This window comes from Limulus polyphemus, unplaced genomic scaffold (genome assembly GCF_000517525.1).
Source record: "Limulus polyphemus unplaced genomic scaffold, Limulus_polyphemus-2.1.2 Scaffold483, whole genome shotgun sequence".
Taxonomy (NCBI): domain Eukaryota; kingdom Metazoa; phylum Arthropoda; class Merostomata; order Xiphosura; family Limulidae; genus Limulus; species Limulus polyphemus.
In genome coordinates this window covers 296075-318072 of record NW_013666093.1, presented here as the reverse complement: position 1 = coordinate 318072, position 21998 = coordinate 296075, and the positions used below count along the sequence as shown (strand labels likewise).

At 33.9% G+C, this 21998-nt stretch overlaps 1 protein-coding gene across 2 annotated transcripts in view; it reads left to right on the top strand.

Moving 5' to 3' along the window:
* LOC106458543 (PHD finger protein rhinoceros-like) overlaps positions 1 to 21998 on the top strand; it is an 87582-nt gene that overhangs the window by 18682 nt on the left and 46902 nt on the right. For both annotated transcript variants that reach the window (XM_013918061.2, XM_022384794.1), the window contains exon 2: positions 19554 to 19944. In XM_013918061.2, coding sequence (XP_013773515.2) covers positions 19595 to 19944 — 350 coding nt within the window. In that variant the 5' untranslated portion in view covers positions 19554 to 19594. The remainder of the gene's footprint in view (positions 1 to 19553; positions 19945 to 21998) is intronic.

The window sequence follows — 21998 nt, the reverse complement described above, 5'->3', positions numbered from 1 at the left end:
GTGTTTTGCTGTCTTTGAGTGTCTTTTATTTGGGCTTGAAGTGTAAGTTTTTTCTTCCGTATTAGAACGTCCAAATCACTTTTAGCATCCAAGACATAATACTTACATTTTGACCGTGTTTATAAATTGATCTCTTTTTAATAATTATCTTAATTATAACGAGCTTCTATAAATCTATGAGAACTTCACGTTGGAAAGCATTCAAATTGTAGTTCAAAACTGTGGTGCTTGTTTTTATATAAAAATGTAGGAATAATCTGTAGTAATATATATATATTAGTACGTCATAAATCATATATGATGCGCGTTTGAAACAAAGGCATTGAATGTTATACATTATGCATAGATGAACATCAACAAACAAAAATCATTAATGCTATATTTGGTTTTTATTAATTATTTTGTATTTTCGGTTAGTGTGACACTATTGTCATCGTGTTGAATGTAGCATATCAAGTGCTTGAGGTGGTATTTTGTGCAATGCGAGCGTAAGCAAATTATAATAATGCAACATTTTTTACCTACTTAAAGTAGATTTTTTTTCGTTTTATATTACACGAGTGAATGCTGACGGCCTTTTCATATTTCGTCGTGTATTTCAAAGAATCTGAACGTTCCAGTTTGTCGTTGAATTTTGGCAATATGCCACGAATTATGAGAAATTTGAGTCATAGCAAACTTCTGTTGCTATGACAATGATACATTTACGTATTAAGTTTGTTGTTGTTTAATGACCATTATTCTACTTGAAATTACCGACTTGTTTATAAACGATCGTTACCGACGGCATCTACTTATTGCATGATATTAAGCTGTTTGTTTTTAGCGCAAAGTTACACGACAGGGAATCGAACACCTCAAACATACTGCTAACCTACGGGGATACCTAGTATTGAGTAAATGTATGTTTTTGCCAGTTACAACAACAACACTCAGTGTAAAGAAACTGATTTTCTATGTAAAATACATGGGGGTGCCCATCATTAACTAGAGGGATTAATTTAAATATTGACGATATTTCGGTCAACATTTTTAGTGAAGAATTTATTTGTTATTAGAGACTGTAAACAACAAAGTCATAGGTCTACAAGCAATATCATGTATAAGTAGTTTAGAAATATAGTTTTTAAAAGCCATACAAATTCTACCAGTAATTTAAGGGTTAAAGAACGATAAATCAGTCAAATAGTTTGTTACCCATTAGTCTTCCGATGAATCAGCAGTAAGTTTAAAGACTTTAAGCGCTAAAACCCGGGCTTCGATTCCCCTCGGTATAGCTTTGTGTTGAAACAAAAAAGTTACTCATTGATATTATATATTCCTCGCTTTTGTCACATATGGCCAGTTACCGAGCTGCGGTCTTCGAACTTTTACAGAATTAACTCTAAAATATATACAAGATAATTATATGAAATGAGATATTTTCTAACTTCCTGGTCTCTCAGAAATGTACTCTTTCTGAAACTTAAATTGAAAAAAAAACTTCTAGTGAATACTGTGCTTAATTTCAATTAGTATAAATAATTGCACGTTAATGTAATTATTTTTAAGAGTTTTTGTAAGTTATCCGTTATACTTGTTATTAGTTAGCTTTCGTCAAGATACATACTATATAGCACGAAATTAAACGGATACATAGATGAACGGATGAATGGATAGATAGATAGATAGGTGAATAAATGTTAGTTTAACATTCTTATGCAAACATCTCAGATGAGCCCCAGTGTGTTATTTATCTATCTAGCTACCTACCACTGAAACACTTAATTCGCATAAAATGGTCTGTAGTTACCAGCTTAGGGCATTAAAAACACAATAAAAGTAGTTTAAGTTTATTCTAAATTGTTTAAAGGTGTCAGAATTACGCTTGAAATAGATTTTCTTTGGCGTCAATTTCACTGCGTCTGGATCATTTCAAGTCGAGAAAATTGCCCTTATTTACAAAAACGTAAAACTTTAACGAATACCACTTGTTTAAATGATGCAAGGCGAATTTAATAAGATTTATTTGCATCTTTTACTTATTAGTTATTTTAGATACATTAGTTTTATAAAGGTGTTTTCATGTTTCTTTATGGCCATCCGATTACTTTATTGAAGAGAAACATGTTAACGGAGTTTCTTCAAACTGTCTCATAATTGTAGAGTTCCATATTCAAAGATATATGTTTAAAAAGTATTCTAGAAGGTAAAGCAGTATAAAGCTACGTCAAAGCATGTAGTTCTAAGGCGTTTCCTTTTTATAATTCTAACATTCACTAGGTAAACATTGAGTGGTTAAACAATATGAACTTATGTCACAGTTCCTTCATTTGAACTGGATTCAACGTTACCCTATATTTCCACAATAGCTGCTAACAACTTTTAAAACAAAATAAGTTCTGTCAGGACTTTCATTTACCATACACACACACACACACAATAAAAACACCAACATCTATACTATTGCATTTATTTGTATTTATTTCACTTGGACCACTTATATTTTGCGGCCAGGTGTAAACGTACCTGGACTGTGAAACCAAGTGCTCATGGTTCACGACTCTTTTCATGCACTTCGCACTTTGGAGCCGTGGGTGCGTTATAAAAGTGACGGGCAAACCCCACTATTCGATTAGACAGAGTAGCCCATGAGTTGGCGATGGGTGCTGTTGTCTATATGTCTACCCTAGATTATTGATTCAAAATTAAAGACGGCTATTATTAGAGAGCCCTCTTGTTGCTTTGTGTGATACTATGAAATTAAAGAAGGTATATTGATGTCCATTGTCTGTTCGTTTCCAGTATTTGTACAAATGCAGTCTAGGGCTATTTGGATAAGTCGTCCCTATTGACTTTGAACTGACAGACAAGAAGAGAGCTAGTCAACAGTACCCACCTCTATCTCCTGTGCTACTCTTGTCTGACAGAATAATAGGGATTTGATCTTCATTCTTATAGTGCATGACGGCCACAACGTGTGGATCGCTGTCTTTATTCTTATTTTGTTGTTGTTTTTATTATGATAACGGAATAGAAAAGTTGGACCCATAATCCGGCACGCTAACCACTGGGCCACACCCAGCCAATCTATTGTCGACATTATTTTCCATCTTCTCTTCATTTTTGATTTACATTTCTGTTGCATTTTCTATTATTATTAGTCGTTGGACTGGCGAGTTAATTAATAAATTAATCAATGAACGATTGGATTGGCAAGTTAATTAGTAAGTTAGCCAATGAACGATTTGACTGGTGAGTAACCTAGTAAATTAGCCAATGAATGATTCATATAAGGTGACTCAGCTAGTTTAAATTCTCTATCGAGGGAGCCATTGTTTAGAAAGAAATAACAACATATAAATTTATTTAGTGGACTTTTATTCTATACATCGTATTAGTTGTCGCACACTTGTAAAGTAGAATTCATTAATTTTCTGAACTATTTGTGAGAGCTCTTTCACAAATCAGGAAGTCATTTAGTTAAAATTAAGGGATCGCACAAGCAAGTTAGGTGAGATCTTTTGTACGTTTATGTTATGTAACAATTAAAATTATCTCTATAGCTCCTCAATTTATATCTTTTAGTATCTTTAGACTAATTTGTATTGAACAGTATAACATTTTCTTGTCGTCTTGTCAAAAGCTCTAATTAGGTCTACGATCTTCCCACAGATAGGTCTCCTGATTTTTTTACTTCTACTGATAGATGTTAACACGATTCTCTCTGTAATTTGTATATTTTTGTATTTTGTTTAGAATTTTTACTTGCTACTTGGTTCAAGTTTGAAAAATTGCGATAATTTGTTTCTGAATTCTCGAACAAAACTACACAAAGGGCTATATATATATCTGTGAATAGCCGTCCCTAATTTTGAACTGATAAACTGGAGAGAAGATAGTAAACGGCACCCACCGCCAGCTCTTGGTCTACTTTTGTCATCGAGTAATGGGATCTGACCGTCACTCTTGTAGCATACCCATGACTCTAAGTGCAGAAAGCATTTTTGTGGCAACGGGTCACAAACCCTGAAACCCCGGATTCACAGTCTTGGCACACTGTGCAATGCCAACCTCAAGACTGTGATAGTTAATTTCACCTTCATAGAACAAGAACAACAACGAGTTTTAGCAATCATTCAGTATAGAAAGAGGCAGAAAAATGTAGTCTTTGCTATACATATACATTTACAAAAATAACATTTCAAGATCCTGTACGATCAACTTGCTTGAGTTTAAGCCTTTGTTGCCAATTCGTTGAAGAACATTTTAAGTGTATTCATATTGAGATGGTCCCTTACATGATAATATCAGTGATTCATTCTGTGACCTAATTCTTACTGTTTGATCATATCAATCATTTATAATTTTTGGCAGCTTTGTATTCTAGAACTAGTATAATGGGTTTTTAGGGGTTTGAAGTACAAACCTGCACAATGGGCTATCTCCCCTGAGCCAACCACATGTATCGAACCCCTAATATTAGTGTTCTAAGCCTATAAGTTTACCGTTGAGCTACCTGAGAGCCTAGTCTAATGAGCACGCTTCACTTAAAACCAACAAACGAACTTATACGGGAAAACCTTGTTACAGAGAATTTTTATATATATTACGTCTCATAATACCAATCACTATTAGAAAAGTGTCATAACCTCCAGTAGGAAAAAAGTACCTAAGAAAAGTGTCCCAGCCTCCAGTACAAAAAAGTGCCTTAGGAAAGTTGCACAAATTTCAGTAGAAAGAAAAGTATCTAAAGAAAGCGTCAAAACTTCAGTAGAAAAAATCTAATGCTTGCTCTTTCAGCCGTGGGGGCGTTATAATGTGACGGTCAATGCCACTATTCGTTGGTAAAAGAGTAGCCCAAGAGTTGGCGGTGGGTGGTGATGACTAGCTGCCTTCCCTCTAGTCTTACACTGCTAAGTTAGGGACGGCTAGCGCAGATAGCCCTCGTGTAGTTTTGCGCGAAATTCAAAAACAAACGAACAAACAAAAAAAAACAAAAAACAAAGTGTCACAAACTTCAGTAGGAAAAGTTGTCGTTTGTTGAATTTCATACAAATATGATCGACGACTATCTGCGCTAGCCGTTCCTAACATTGAAGTTATAGACTAGACTAGAGGAAAGTCAACACCACCCACCGTCAACTCGTAGGCTACTCTAATCGAATAATGAAATTTAACCCGTCGTTATTATAACATAACTATTGCCCCAAAGTGCGAAGAACGGTTATTACTATTATTTTATTTTATTTTTATGCTGTAACGGGGAGTAGGAAAAGTACCCAAGGAGCATGTAGCATAAAGTAATCATATGGCTAGTTGAACATGCCTTAAATATCTCCGTCGTGACAGGCTCAAATAAGAAGTTTCTAGTCATTATATTAATTAGAGAAATGCAAAGTACCAGCTTTTTAAACAAATTCCGTCAAGCTTCCGACTGCCTGATAATTTAACCTCTTCTTCCTCTTACAGTATAGAGCTGTATACAAAATCGAATTCTTCATGCGAAAAAAAAAAACACAACTTCGAATATTTGTGGTTTTAAACTGTTAATAATAGACAGTGACTTGGTGGGTGTAAATAAAAGCTCGTTTGCTGGGAATATTTAGAACCCATTTAAATGAGCTTTGTTTCTAAAGTTTGACCGCTAATTTATTTACTGCACATTTACTAGCTAATAATTAAAAGGTGACATTGATTGAAATTCGTGGTTTGATTCTTCGCGGCGGATAGAGCTCGGAAAGCCCTTTGTGTAGTTCTGCGCTGTGTCAAATAAACAAACAAACAAACAAACAGAGATTCAGCTTGGATTAACTTATATTTATTACCAACGACATATCTCAAAGGATTGTAAAGTTTTGAATATTCAACATTGTGTGCATTTTTTAACCGTGATCTAATTGAAGACACATTGTTTACTGATCTTTCCGGATTTATGAGAGCATAAGAAGGTTGTTCTGTACATTTCCTTAACTGAACAAGCATTACTTACAGTATTGTTGAGTTTTTATACAGTACTGTCTTGGGACCTAACTGAACAAACATTACTGACAGTATTGTTGATTTTTTTATATAGTACCCTCTTGGGACCTAACTGAACAAACATTATTTACAGTATTGTTGAGTTTTTTTATATAGTACCCTCTTGGGACCTAACTGAACAAACAGAGGTGTGTAAGTATTGTTCTTTGCAGTTTCTTCCAATAAAAGTTAAGATTTACAACAGTTTTCCTCAGACTTGACATAACAACAAATGCGTCATTGTTATATACAGGTTTTAACGCAACGAACGCTGCTGAAATATTAGTGCTCAATACTTCCGTGAGTAAACTGGATAATGGCTTTAAGCATTGTTTTCGGCTTATCATTAAGACTGCCAATTTTAGTTAATTTTTTAATTAACAGTTTATATAACTGTCACTCTGAACATTTATGCATTTTAATAGAAATGCAAATAATAATATACAAGCATACATCTTTCTATTCGTGGGAGTATATCCAAAAACAAAGTGGTATCCGCCCGAAGTATTAAAAATAACTTTCTATTTTTAACTATTTATCAGAAGAAGAAAAAAAAGGTTATCAGGTCTGGTCTCAAGGAGACGATGTGTTATTTTTTTTGTCAATCTTCTTTACACTCACAACTGAGATTTCCAAGACAACAGGACATGAAGAATGATATCTAGACATCCTGCTAGGATATATAGAACGTCATGCAAGAGGTAAGAGACCTTGTGTTGACTCGTTTGAATTAGTCAATGCAAGTTTTTCGAGCACTAATACTGGTTGTCCTAGTTTCCAGAAAAAGTATTGTTGTCTAATTTTTCAACTTGCTTGGGCAGCAGTAAGGAAATAGAATAAAGGCTGTTCATATAAACTGAAATATAATCAAGATTTGCATTTTTATGAAGCGAAGATTTAAGTCAATCATGATTCGAACTTGCGCTTCTGCGAATCGGCCAGATGCTTAGCCAATTAAGATACCGCATCTCGAATACCGTGTATCTCAGTCTTCGCTTTATGACTATTCAGGATGGAATCTGTCAAGATTCTTCAGTAATGCCAATTGGCTTATAAAGGTTATGATTCGTTTGTTGTTAAATGTGAAAATTTTAAGTGTTTTTTTTTTACTATAAAAATTTGAAGAAAACTACAACGTCTTATGAGGTACGAAATTTTCTGAAAAAAAAACAACAAAAATTGAGAGGGAGCGAGATTCGAACCTACAATTTTACTATAATTCAGGTATATACATTAGAAGACTAAGCCATTACGTCTCGAAACTCACCCAAATTTTTTACACATTCGATTTTTATTAATGTCTATTAATCACATCTCGTTCAGACTTATGAAAGTTGAAACTTTATTTTCTTTGCTGTAACTATGAAAGAAATCAATAATAAGGTCTGTTCTTACCGCTTTCCACAAAATATTTATTATAAAAGGTTCAGGAAAAGACGTGATTGAGAAATTTTCTTCAGAGATTTTGTTGACGCTTGAGGTATAAGTGTTATTAGTTCTTCATTTCAGTGGTCCGGCATAACATGGTTAGGGCGCTTAACTCGCAATCTGATTGTCGTGGGTTTGACTCCCCGTCCCGCTCGCACAAAATAGCTCACCTTTTTTTTGGTGTTAACAGAATAGTGAATTTCAAAATACTCAGTTGGAAGTGAAAGTATTCAATTTGTGAGGAATAAAGTATTTTGTGCTAAAATAACATTTTTCATACTTCATGCTGTTTAAACCTTGCACATGATCTTAAACAGATCTTCTTTGCACTAATTTTTGAGCGAGTATTATTTTTATATACAACTGCCTTTTAGATGTACGTTTGAGTATATTAACAGAGCTGAACTTTTTAACAGAGAAACTGAGACTTAATACGATTTGGCACCTTTAAATATTCTGTATGCACTGATAAAGACAACAGTGGTTTCAATTACTTCAGTACGTTGTCTATCTCTACAATCTTACCAATTTTGTCTTTGAAAAACATCTGTTATCACGTAAATTGGGTATCTCCATTCGCCATATATCCCTAAACTAAAGATAGCAGGATAAACTGTTGTGATTTTGTACCATATCTACCCCCCCCCCCATCCATTTCACACTCAAAACACACGCTGTTATACTCCATCAGTTAATCTCCAAAAGCATATTTTACATACTGTACATGCCAAGTTATTTAAGATAACTATATAGAAACCTTATTATCATGTACCCCAAAACGTTATGTAACTTTCACTTCTCGCAAACACACAATGAAATATTATCCCACATTTTCTTTAAATGCTGGAGCAGACATTGTTATCTGCAATCATTAAATGGTTAAATTCGGAACTGTTTTAAAAACTGGAGATAATATACTAGTATTATGCCTATTATATTTTAAACACCACATTCATTGTTCAAGAATTGGAGAGCCTTCTTGAATCCCGAGGGTAAAAATAGATGAAGCATCTTTTGTCACGTTTAGATACATCAGAAAGGTAACAGTTTAGACAAATGTTTGTTATAGGTCTCTGCATTATCACAACCAAGTTATACTTCTGGTGTGAATGCAGAACCAGTTCATGAATAGTTTTACATCGGACTTTCAAATATTTAGAAACTGTGGATTATGTGAACAAAATCATATCAATGTTATAATAACAAATATTCCTTATTTGTTTTAGTGCGAAGCTACACAATGAGATATCTATCATACCTCTACCGCTTGGAATCGAATCTCGGATTTTAACATTGTAAGTCCATAAACTTACCGGAGAACAACAACAAAGAAGTAGCTTAATAAATATATTTTTCTTAAAGATTTGTTATAAAATTAATCCAAAAGAGAGAAGATAAGAATAAGCATCATAGAAATGGAGAATGATAGATATTTAATTAGTCAGATTTTCAAAATAATTAAAAATTGAACTTGACGAAAACACAAATTCAATATTGTATAATGTGCAAGAGCACGTGATTACTTTCTTATTTTTCTAAAATAAATTTAGAGGGGAATTATGAACAGAAGAGTGTTATTACTTATTCTTACGATTCAAAATTATGTAGGTGAAATATATATATAGGTACGAAAGTTGTTAAGTTAAAAAAAGCTTTGCATATGCATCAGCTTGCTTTTATACACCATAAAAATTAACATGTCACAATTACATGCGTAATGCAAAATGGAAAAATGTCGTAGTGAAAAAAGTAAGAAAAAGAAAATTGGCGTGAAATTTAAAAAGGTCCTCCTAAATATTGTCAGTTAAACCAATGATTTCAGAAAAAAACTTGTAAATATTTGTTCAACTTGTCAAACACTAGAGATGGGAACGAGAGTAATAAGATATAATTCGTTAAAATGAGACATTTCACTGTTGTTGTTTTGTTGTTTTTTGTTTTTTTGTTATACACGTTTAAATGTAAAGAATAATGCCTGCTGATGATAGCGGCTGAGAGAAATGAAACTGATCAAAAACAAGAATGGTGAAATTGAAAGCGATTTTTAGTATGGGATATACGAGTGTAATGAGATTGTTTTATAAATGACTTAGTAAGTACATTTAAAATACTTAGAATCATTAGATCTGGAGAGCGCGGCGCCCAAGATAACCGTCCCGCTCGGCCAATCCAACATGTCTATTGATTCCTTTCTTTTGGAATAGAAAGGAATCGTAGATTATCTGGTGTGAAACGACACATCAAGCACTGAATGGCGTGTGTCTTCTCATCACCCTAAATTCGACAGTTATACCTGTTAAGTGTTCGATGCAGATGGAGTGTCGCCTCATCAGACGTAATAATATAATTAAAAAACGTATTGTCATGATTCATTCAGTCCACGATATTTATCACGAGTCCAGTTTAGCAGTGTCCTTTCAATTGCCTGGGTTTTGCACACACGAAAGTTCAGAAATTTCCTTTGAATATGCGTTCTTTGATAGAAGAAATTCAAGAGAAGCCCTCGTTACAGAATTTCCTGGTCTGTATTGAAAAGCATAAGTTACTGAAGTGAAAGTGTCTTTGCTTCTTCTGGGTCGTAAAGTGTTCCTCTTAGAACAACCAAGTCATTTCTCTTGAATCCTTACGCTCTTCCTTAACGGCATTATTATCTGTGCATGATAGAATTATAAGAATCAGCACGGCTCGAAGCAAAGATTTTATCTCTGCACATATACAACTGAACAGTCTGGATTTTTACTGAATAGTTACCATTCTGGCACTGTCTTTTGCCAAAATCTTGAATCTTGGCTTAGACTAGAACAAGCAGAACGTAATAAAACTTGAAGGTTTTTAGACCAACACATGCTTTTACCACATGCCGTTTATTTTTATTTTATAATGTGTAAAACTATAACCAAATATTGGCACACTATTTACTATTAGAATTTCTGTTTGTCGTTCGACGATATTCTTCGATAAAAAAACGGTAAAAACATGTATTAAATAAGTTATGGTTACTCAAATTCTCTTTGTCAATACTTTCAATCTGTTTTTTAAAAAAGTAAGTACATCTTAAATTAAATATAATTTATGACTTCAAGGTACCGTGCCTTTTGGATGCATAACACTAGAATCAACGAAAAGTATAAGCAACGACAGACCTGTTTAGAAGTGACTCATGTTTATTTCATTCCATTTTAGTAGCAGGTGAACAAAAAGAAATTACTGCGCATGTTCTGAACTTGTTATAGCACAAATTTCTCTATAATATGTGTATCTATCTATTATAATAGTACTCAGATTTTGTCTATCCTGAAAATTTTGCATGACAGATTTTGGGTCTGCATAATAAAGGGTTGAGTAAGTTATATTAAAACGATTTTCAAAAAGCATATCAATAAGTCACGTGAAAACCGAAGCCGATATAAGGTCGTGAGGGAACGACATGTATTAAAACTACATTTTGACATTATTTGGTCTCGTAGGTAATGTGTTGCTACCGAAAATTGATCGCCTATGGGAAGGGCGTGTAACAAAATATTGATACACTCAGATCATAAATATGTGTACAGATCGGGGACTGGAAATTCCTAAGACCTGGATATCTTATATACTTAATGGTATTGAAAAACAAAGCAATAAAGTGTACTCCAGCAGTGATAAGCAAAATTTGGCGTCTTATAACGGTCAGTAGCAATAGCCGTCCATGTGACCCAAGCAGCAGTATGTAATATAATAAAAAAGATCTCCGTCTGGAAATGTGACACAGGCTGCTCCCATGACATATCCACTCAACCATCACGTACCTAAACCCCTAAACTACGGTTGACATCATATGATATTAGAGTAGGTGGCTACGGTTGACATCATATGATATTAGAGTAGGCGGCTACGGTTGACATCATATGATATTAGAGTAGGCGGCTACGGTTGACATCATATGATATTAGAGTAGGCGGCTACGGTTGACATCATATAATGCAAGCATTTTGGGCGTACCATTTTGAATGGCCCGCCGCAAAAATTCTCGAATCTTTGCGCACTGAGTGGTAGGCAGATTTACACAAGCCGCAAACGAAGTGTTAAAGAGTTGCAGAATGAAACGGGTATTAATGCTATTCCATACAAAGTCACCAGACGCAGTGCCTATGGATTTCTTTGCATTGGAACTGTTGAAACGAGCTTTGAGAAACCGTCGTCTTCGTACACTGTGTGGATTAATGAAAGCCAGCAAGGAGGAGTAGTGTGTGTTTGACATGATAGCTTTATAACAGAGCCTTTTGCAATGGAAACTACGCTGCGATACTAGTGTCAATATGCACGGTTATCAGATAGAGCATGGCGAGACGTAGCGCATGTCATTGTAACGACGTGGAGAGACTCCAAAAGCGTTTTAATATAACGAATTTTTGCTTTACACTAAAACAAACATACACAACATCTCACTCATTCGATGTTCCTTGAGGCCCGGGCCTCAAGTAGTCGCATGTCTACTTGTGCTTAAGGTCAATACTGTTAAGTTGGAATCGTGGTAATTAGAATAATAACTTGTTTTTGTACTAATTTACTAAATTCAGAAATTTTGGAGGCAGAGATTGTTTGAAGTTAAGCACAAAGCTATACAATGGGCTATCTGTGCTCTGCTCACCACGGGTATCGAATCCAGGTTTCTAGCGTTGTAAGTCCGCATACATTCCGCTGTGCCACTGGGGGGGGGGGGCTGCAGGGAGAGATATTTCACGGAATAACATAACACAATATTGGTACTCTCAATATTTTACACCGTTCAAAGAAAACTGAATGGTTGGTAGTTGATCTGACCTTCCGAAGCTTTTCACATGCATACATAATAAGTTAGTTGAGAGACATTCACGAATAATTTTCTCCCCCATAATGTTGTTTTAGCACTAGGGATTCCGAAAAAGTTGTACTTCTGGATGACGTCACTACACTAAATTTTTCATACCCATTCGATACAAGAAAAGTTCGTTGTTGTTATCTTAGTGGAAATCTACGTAATGATCTATCTGCACTCTATCCACCGCGGAGACTCGAACCCCGCATTTTAGCGTTGTAAGCCCGTAAACTTACCGCTGATTGATCCACTAGGGGGACTACACAAAAATAATGAATAAATAAAACAGTTATTAATATTGCTGTCAGGAGCTTCATAATAAAATTTACAAACTTATAATACAAGTTCAGTTTGTAATGAACAAATCTTTTAGTAAGAGTTTTAACCCACACAATACTGACAGTGTCATGATCAATCGACAACGCTTGTGAATGACATATCTGTTAGGTACTACCAGGGACTAAACGAGAACCTATTCTTGTGTTGTCTCATTGTTTATTTTGCCAAGTAACCTTTAAAGGTGTTGACTGTTAAATTCAATTATATGTCATCCATCAATTTCTGCAAAGACTTCTTATTTAAAATGATCGACATCAAGTATCGGTACTATTGGATAATTTAGTTTCAGTTAAAGGTGATGAAACGGATTGTTCTTGTTTCTGCATTTTAACTCTTCTGTGTACAAGGCAGATTTTACCAGTGTTTAATAATTTGCTGGGTTTACCTTCATATTCGTATTCATAGGTATAAATATGCAGTTATAAAATATAGTTCTTCGTCTTCAGCACAGTTATTACATCTAAAGGTACTCTCGAAAAATTGTCTACTTAGAAAAAGGTAAGTCTATCTTTGTTATTATGACGTAACTGTAAAAGCTTTTCTGGTTTATTCATTCTAACATTTTTGCTAAACATTTTCCTTTTTTTTCATTATTTTAACAAAAAATAATGTTTTCAACATCCGACTTACGTAGTTCTTTCTTTAGTATGCCAAAAGTGATAGAAAAATATTTCTCTTCACCTCAACATTCTCGTTGTAAAGATTGTGATTTTAAATCCGATTCCGGATCTATTAGTTAATAAAAATTCCAATTATTTTTCTAGTAACAAACATAAGTTACGATTCGTGTAGTGTTTCAGATAAATTGAAAGCTTTCTTTCACCCCAGACTTTAATGTAAAATGGTAGACTAAGAGCATAACGCATACACTCATATTTATTGACAAAGATGAAAATAGTTATTTACCAATTACCTTATTCTTTCTGATCCTGAGGTAGAGCTCCACATTTCAGGTGTCTAATCCATACGATATCACAAAGTATCCTCTCACACACTTTAAGTTGTGATGGGGTTATAAGTTATATAAAAGTGACAGTCAACTCCTTAGCATGAATTATGGGTGGTAGAATGCTGCTGACTTGTTGACTCTGATCAATAGCTCAAAATTAGGGATGGTAAGAGGTAGATTTAGTACCTTTATCATAAATTCAAAGTCCTGAGGAGGAATATATCTGTTCTTATAACCAGGATTCGATTTTGAGGTCTTCTTATAACCGGGATTCGATTCTAGGGTCTTCTTTGTAGAAAGTTTGTTGTGTTAAGCATTCGACTTCCAGATGTTTTACTAGTAACATAAGCAGTTTGAGGTAAATAATTTGCAATAATAATTAACTAAAAGCTATATTAGTAACCGTAATGTCATGGTGCTGAATGTTAAAGAGGTTATATAATTGATTACCTAAACTTTATACCAATAACTTTAAATTGATTAATAAACAACTTAAATAGCTGATTTATTGATGCATTTGATAAACAGGTTACACGGTTGGTTTTTGACGGTTGTAATGCCAGTTGATAAAGAAATTACACAATAGATTTGATAAAAGTTATAATGCTAGTCGATAAACAGGTACACAATATATTTGTTAAAGGTTGTAATGCCAGTTGATAAAGAAATTACACAACAGATTTGTTAAAGGTTATAATGCTAGTCGGCAAACAGGTACACAATAGATTTGTTAAAGGTTATAATGCTAGTCGGCAAACAGGTACACAATATATTTGTTAAAGGTTGTAATGCCAGTTGATAAAGAAATTACACAACAGATTTGTTAAAGGTTATAATGCTGGTCGGTAAACAGATACACAATATATTTGTTAAAGGTTATAATGCTAGTCGGCAAACAGGTACACAATAGGTTTGTTAAAGGTTATAATGCTAGTCGGCAAACAGGTACACAATATATTTGTTAAAGGTTGTAATGCCAGTTGATAAAGAAATTACACAACAGATTTGTTAAAGGTTATAATGCTAGTTGGTAAACAGCTACACAATAGATTTGTTAAAGGTTATAATGCTAGTCGGCAAACAGGTACACAGTATATTTGTTAAAGGTTGTAATGCCAGTTGATAAAGAAATTACACAATAGATTTGTTAAAGGTTATAATGCTAGTCGGCAAACAGGTACACAATAGATTTGTTAAAAGTTATAATGCTAGTCGGCAAACAGGTACACAATAAATTTGTTAAAGGTTATGTTGCTAGTCGGTAAACAGGTACACAATAGATTTGTTAAAAGTTATAATGGTTATTGATAAAGAGGTTACACAGTTGTTTACGGGACACGATATCAATCACGTATGTAAATATGTTACACCTTTAACTTCTTGTTCAGGAACTCTGATACCCATTAGTTTAAGAACTCTAAAACCCACAGAATAAAATTACACAGCGAATACCGCATTGTCCGTATATTCATAGATAAGTGTTAAACTCATTATTGAAATATTTGTTTTATTTACCATAAACAAATTAATAAATATGATACCATTTAGAACGTTTCCAACTTCTTTTAAACCAAATAATCACTGCTGAGAATTGTCGAAACGTTCCTTGTATAAAGGGCGTATACCTATATATGTGTTTAGTTCAGATGGAGTTACAGTAGGTCTACCGTTCCGTAATTGTTTAGGAAGAGAAAAAAACAGGAACATGACCACGACCAACATCAACCGTATTTAGTGGTAAAATTAATCCTGTTGTAATCACGTTCCTTGAAGAAAAAAAAAGCTGGCACAATTTCTGTGTCCTGGTACAGCTAGTGGTCAGAGCACAAATTAGCTTAATATTAAGCCTGGTTTCCCCTTGGCATTGTGATCCTCTATGCTCAAATCAGTTTTGAGTGCATACTTGTTTTTCTCTGCGTGACCTTTTTTTTTGTTCAATAAATAAAATGGAGCATTTAACGAGTGACTTTATTTTGTTCGTTAATCCCCTGTTCCCAAGTGAGCCAGAAATAAATTTATAGAACCTTCAATGTTAAAATCCGGGGTTCGATTCTCCGTGATAGACAGAATTTAGATAGCCTATTGTATAGCTTTGCGCAAAAATAAACTTTGTCCTTCTATCAGATTTTAAATCTATGGTTTCCAGTTGCAAACTTTTGGAATAACTCCACATTTCGAGTATAAATTAAAGACATTTATTAGGGTAACAGTTTTCATTCAGTTTCTTCACTTTTTATCTTTCTGTCAAACTATATTTCTGTCATATTATATATAAATGTATATAAGGGTGCGTGACAGCACCCTGCGTATACTTTGACACGTATTTATCATATATGTTGTAAACTTTATTTGGCTTAATAGCTTTTTCATGAACAATTTATCACATTTAATAAAAATTGTACTTCATAAAACTACAACTAAGTTTCGTTAATGGTAGGTTTAAAATAAGAATGTTCTTATCATACTTATAATGTGGCTCTTTGGTAGCTACTCTAAAATTGTCATTTGATCATTATAATCTTTTACACTTTCTTAGTGATAGAAAAGCATCATTACCAATAATCTCTGGTCCGAATTTTACTTGTTGACGTTCGGAATTATTTCTGGAAATGCATAGATATGCTTTTATGTGAACGTATGAACTCGATCACTTAAATATAAATGTTATACCCGTGAAAAACATTTCAAAGAAATTACCCTGAATGATTCATAATAAAATTATTAAATTTGGTTAAAGTCTAAATTATCGGGTTTTTAACCTTGTCTTTACGACCTTGAAAAGCTTTACTTTGTCAACTTCTAACAGCTGAAGTTTTTGTTTGAAATAAATAATAAAGATATTATTGGAAGTAATGTTATTGATCGTATCTATTTTGCTAGTAAGTATAACTTAATAGCATTAAGAGCACTGTTTCAGTAGAAATACCACAACTTTCTTACGTACAAGTTAATTTAAAAATTTTGTTGATATACAAAACTCTTTCATCAACATTATATAGATATCTTACAAACATCTACAGACTGGCATGGCCAGGTGGTTAGGGTGCTTCACTCGCAATCTCAGAGTCGTGGGTTCGAGCCTCTGCCACCGAACATGATCGCCCTTTCAGCCGTGGCAGCGTTATAATGTTCATGGTTAATCTTATTATTCGTTAGTAAAAGAGTACCCCAAGACCTGGCGGTGACCACTAGCTGCTTTCACTCTTGTATTTTATTCCTAAATTAGAGACAGCTAGTGCAGATAACCCTCGTGCACCTCTACACGAAAACAAACAAACAATTTCTGACGGTGGCGCATCCTTCGCGACTTCTTTCATAGTTAGTGAAATAAAAGTTAGACTGTATAAAACCTAACTTATATCACATTAAAACAGCTGATTCATACCTATTTTTATTAAAGAGAAATAAACTATCAAAAGTAGCAAAGTTATTGCTATTCTTGTTATTTTTCTGGTTAAAGGGGTTTACATATGGTAAACAAAGAAGGACCGGCACGTAGACAAATTTTCATTGGTAGATATTAATCTGAAAAAAAAGAGTTTAACAAATGTAGCACAAATATATATATATATATCTAATAATTGTAATGATGCATTACTCTCCACAGCTACTGACGACTTAAGAACCTAGAGGAAGATGAAGCAGTGTATCTGTATTCATAGTGCTTCTCTTGTCAGCTATGGTTTCAATCCCACTGCGGGGAGTAATTTAATTTTAATTGATTTTAAAATAATAGTCAAAACAAAAAAGTATTGATATCTGATTAAAACATTTTATATGTAAAAAAAAAAGTTTGTTTGTAATTAAGCACAAAGCCACACAATGGGCTAACTGTGCTCTACCCACGACGGGTATCGAAACCTGTTTTCTAGCGATTTTAGTCTGCAGACATACCGCTGCGCCACTGAAAAAAAAAGAAAGACCCAAGTTATACAAAAGGGTAAATCCTATAAAGCTGTGATGTAAAAGTGTGTAAGATCAACGAGAACTAAATAAGGAATACTTAGTTAAATATTAACTCTTTCAAAATCAGAAAGGTAGTAGCAGCATTTATATTGCAAGTTGTCACAAAGTTTCACCAGCCTTTGGAATCCTTAATCTTCCTCAAAAATCAGACCACAATAAGTAATTATGAGTTTTGAACTGAACTGCAGTGTTCGATTAGGTCTGACTTCAGCAAAATTCCTACAACATTAAGTAATCATGAATTTTGAATCGCAGAGTAAGTTATCAATTAGTTCTGACTTCATCAAAATTCAGACCACATTAAGTAATCACGAGTTTTGAATTGCAGAGTAAGTGTTCAATTAGGCCTGATTTCAGCAACATTCAGACCACATTAAGCAATCATAAGTTTTAATTATAGAGTAAGTGTTCTGTTAGGTCTAACTTCATCGAAATTCACACATCATTAAATAATCATAAGCTTTGAATTGTTGAGTAAATGTTCGAGTACGTAACATTTACACGTATTTTAATGTTCTCAGAAGCAAATGAAAATAACATTATCAATAGTGCTTATTATTTTGGTGAGCACCAGAGTTAAAGAGGTTGCAAGCAGAGTAGAAAGTGAAATAGTGGTAGTTACTAGAATAAAATGTGTTTAAATGTTTATAATGGATAAATTATGTAGGAACTACAGATAGAAATGTAATATTTATTTGGTTAAAAAACAACCATTAACAATCTTAAACATTTCCAAAGAAAAGCTTTTTTCTTCCTTTTTGTGATGTGATACAAGTTAATTGTGTCAAGTTATTTATTCTCTGATATTGTAGAGAGAGCGAAAAAAAAACTGTTTTACGAGTGTCATGATTTAAGAGGGCAGTATGTACTCTTTATAAATTGTAAATTGTTAGTGTTTTTAATGTTTACATCTCATTAAAGTCCATTATACACTGCCTGATGCGATCACTTCTAATACAATTTTCAATCCCCTCCGGTACTGTATGAGGCGGTATATATCACATTATAGTTGTTATAAATAATTTAGACAAAATGTCAAAGTGTATATTTTGAGAAATGCTACGATAAGTGTTTAGATTACAACTGTAAATTAATAATTGCAACTAACTTATGAACAGATGTAATGATAACTTGATTATTGCATTTTGTTCAAAACTGCTGTTGTCATTTTGTAATTGCTTTGTCTTCCACTTATCGGGGAGCCCCCCCCCACACACACACCCATTGACTCAGCGACAGGTCTGCGGACTTGCAATGCTAAAAACCGGGTTTTGATACTCATGGTGGGCACAGCGCATATAGCCCATTCTGTAGTTTTGTGCTTAACTACAAACAATCAAACTTATCGTGAGAAAATACGATGCTTTTAACGGTGAACGATCATTAATCGCTTCACATCCCTTCTATTTTTTTTTAAACATTCCTCGTACTTAAAGCTGCGCGTATGTAAAATTTAACACACCTAAGTGGATTTATATTATTGATGTTATAAATATGTATATCTAATTTGCGTAATCCATTGTAATTATGCTACAATTTCATGTTCGCCAGAAATAAAGGGAATTGCATAGAATATGTTTGTTTGTGTCAAAAATTTCGCGAAAAGCTACATGAAAGGCTATCTGTGAATAATCAGAAGAAAGGCAGTTAGTCAACAAACACTCAACGTCTACTGTTGACTGAATAGTGGGATCCGACTATCACTCATTTCTTGCATTCACGGCCACAGAGTGAGGAGCAAGTTTTTGGGGTAAAGAGCTGCGAACCATGAATCGCCAGATTCAAAATCTGAGCACGATAGCTACTAAGCCACGCCCTGTCCAATTCTATAGAAACGATGGTGTTTAACCTGTTTATTAACGCATGTTGAAAACTGAATGACTAATTAGAATCTTGAAACATGAATCACTATATTATTTGTGTTTCTACTGTTATTAATTTATTTCTATTTTCCTCACATTTTAATGAAGTGTTGTAACAATATTATTTTAAATCGTGTTGAAATTATCTCATCTTTTGAATTTGGTTTTACAGATTTTCGGATAAAGAGGAAGTAAGAAGCGTTTTTTTCAAGTATGCCAGAGATGACTATTTTACACCGTGCCCTGGTAGCGGCTAAAGAAGGGGACTTACAAGGACTTCAAACGCTTCAGAGAAACCATGAGCTGGCACCTCACATTCAAGACGAATTTGGTGCATCGTGTGTTCATTATGCAGCTCGTGGAGGACATGTTAAAGTATTGGAATTTTTAGTCAAGAAGTGTGGAATGAGGGCTAATACTCGTTCCTTTGTTGGCGCTTCACCAGCACACGACGCAGCAGCCATGGGGAAATTAAACGCCCTCGTGTGGCTACTAAAGCATACTGACTGTCTTCTGTGGGACAGAGACAAAGATGGCGCCACTGTATTGCACATCTCTGCAAGGTAGGTTGAGTTTTTGTTTGTTTATTGTTAAACGCAAAGCCACACAATGTGCTCTCTCTGTTGTGCCAACCACGAGTGTCGAAACCAGGTAGGTTGAGTTAATTCAAAACAAAAACAAAATTATTAGTCTTTTTTCAATAATAAACATCTTGCTCTTTATTTTTATATGATATATTCGAGAACCAGTTAACTACATTTTTGATTAATATACTGTATATCTATTTAAGACTTAAGAAAAAGAAAATAGTCTATCTAGAGACTGATTTATTCAACACTGCATTACAAAATACAAATTTACTAGTATGATGAATACCAGACATGTGAGCATTTGTTATATTTCTTAATTGTTAGATAAATATATACGCATATATATTTATACTTCAATGGAAAACTTCTAATGTTTAAGAAAAATAATCCTATGCATTTTCTATTTCTTGTGAATTGCACATTGTTCATAAAAGTATTCTCAGATAGAGTAGTGCTATGGTATTTCAAGAAATATTTTCTATCTCATTCGATGACGAGGAACCCACTTTGAGACTAATAATGGTTGGAGACGGCTTGAATGGGTAATGACGAAAAACTTTAATATAAGTTTAACATAACAGCAAATGTACAAGGTTTCGAAAAGGTTTTGTCATCATCAGGTACTTGCTGTTATGTTAAACTTATATTAAAAGTTTTCTTCATTATACATTCAAGCCGTCTCCAACCATTATTTTCTATCTCAGTTTTTTTTCCTAGACTAAACTTTACTATTTAACAATTCATATATATATATATATCCATCTGTGTGTACTTTTCAAAGAAATAAGGTAAGAATTATTGGAATCATTGTTTAAAATTCGCATCATTGTTTTATATCGTTTTGTTTATTGGTGTTATTTTGGCGTATTGTTGAGATGTAATCACAGTTTTCAAACATTTACAACCCTTAATTAAGAATACAATTATATTATCTTGTGTAATACCGATAAGGATCATTGAGAGTTACACTCTTCTGTTCCAATAAATGTCATACTTCAATTAATAAGGTGTTCTAGTTTTAGATACATCGGTACTGTTTGTCTCATATAAGGAAAATAAATCAAAATTTTCACATTATAAGACTTTGATATCAAAGTGTTTAGGAAAAGAAAAAAAAGAAAAGGAGCTTTTTGTAATTGAAACTCCACTTATTAGATAACAAACCTTTTTGTGAATGATAAAGGGCTATTTATTCATAAAGACTTTTTTTTACTTGCTCTATTCTTATTTGTTCTAGGTTGAGGGTGTTATATTAGAATAAATTTGTAGCCTCACCACATCGTTGTAGTCTATATCATGACGTCAGATCATGCTCGATCTGACGACCGTCTATCTTGACAATAGTCTTGCTTGCAGTGTATTTGTCATTGCAAAAGGCTCCGCCGAAAGACTGTCATGTCCAAAGCACACCAATCCCCCTACTTGCTTCTCATAACCCTTCTAGTATACGAGGACACTTTTTCAACAGTCCGATTGCAAAGAAATTCACAGGCAATTTGACCGGTATGCTTTCGTATGGAATAGCTTGAATACCCGCTTTAGTTTCTAACTGCTTGAGGTATGCGACGGTTGAATGGATATATCATGGAAGCAACTTTTTAGCTTTTCCAGACGAAAATACTACTTAATTATATTGCGTAGTGTTGCCTGGGGCACGTGAATAGATAATGCCACTGGCATTCGTATTCGTAGATTCTAGCCTGTTACAAGACACTGAACTCTGGTTTCAATGGCTGGAGTATGACTTATTCACAGATCTTTTTCTTGTTGTTCATGTGTTTTTCAAGTTGATCCATCGTTCTTTGTTTTCCATAGGCATTTATTACAAGGGATATATATATATATCCCCATTTTAGAAATTCTCAATTCCCGATCTGAACACATCTTTATAATCTGAGTGATGCATATCTTACGTTAGAAAGGGCTGTTACATATCCTTCATAAAGTGATCACTTCTACGACCGCCAAACAATGTACAAATGTAGTTTTGATACTAATAATGCTTGGAGACGGCTTGAATGGGTAAA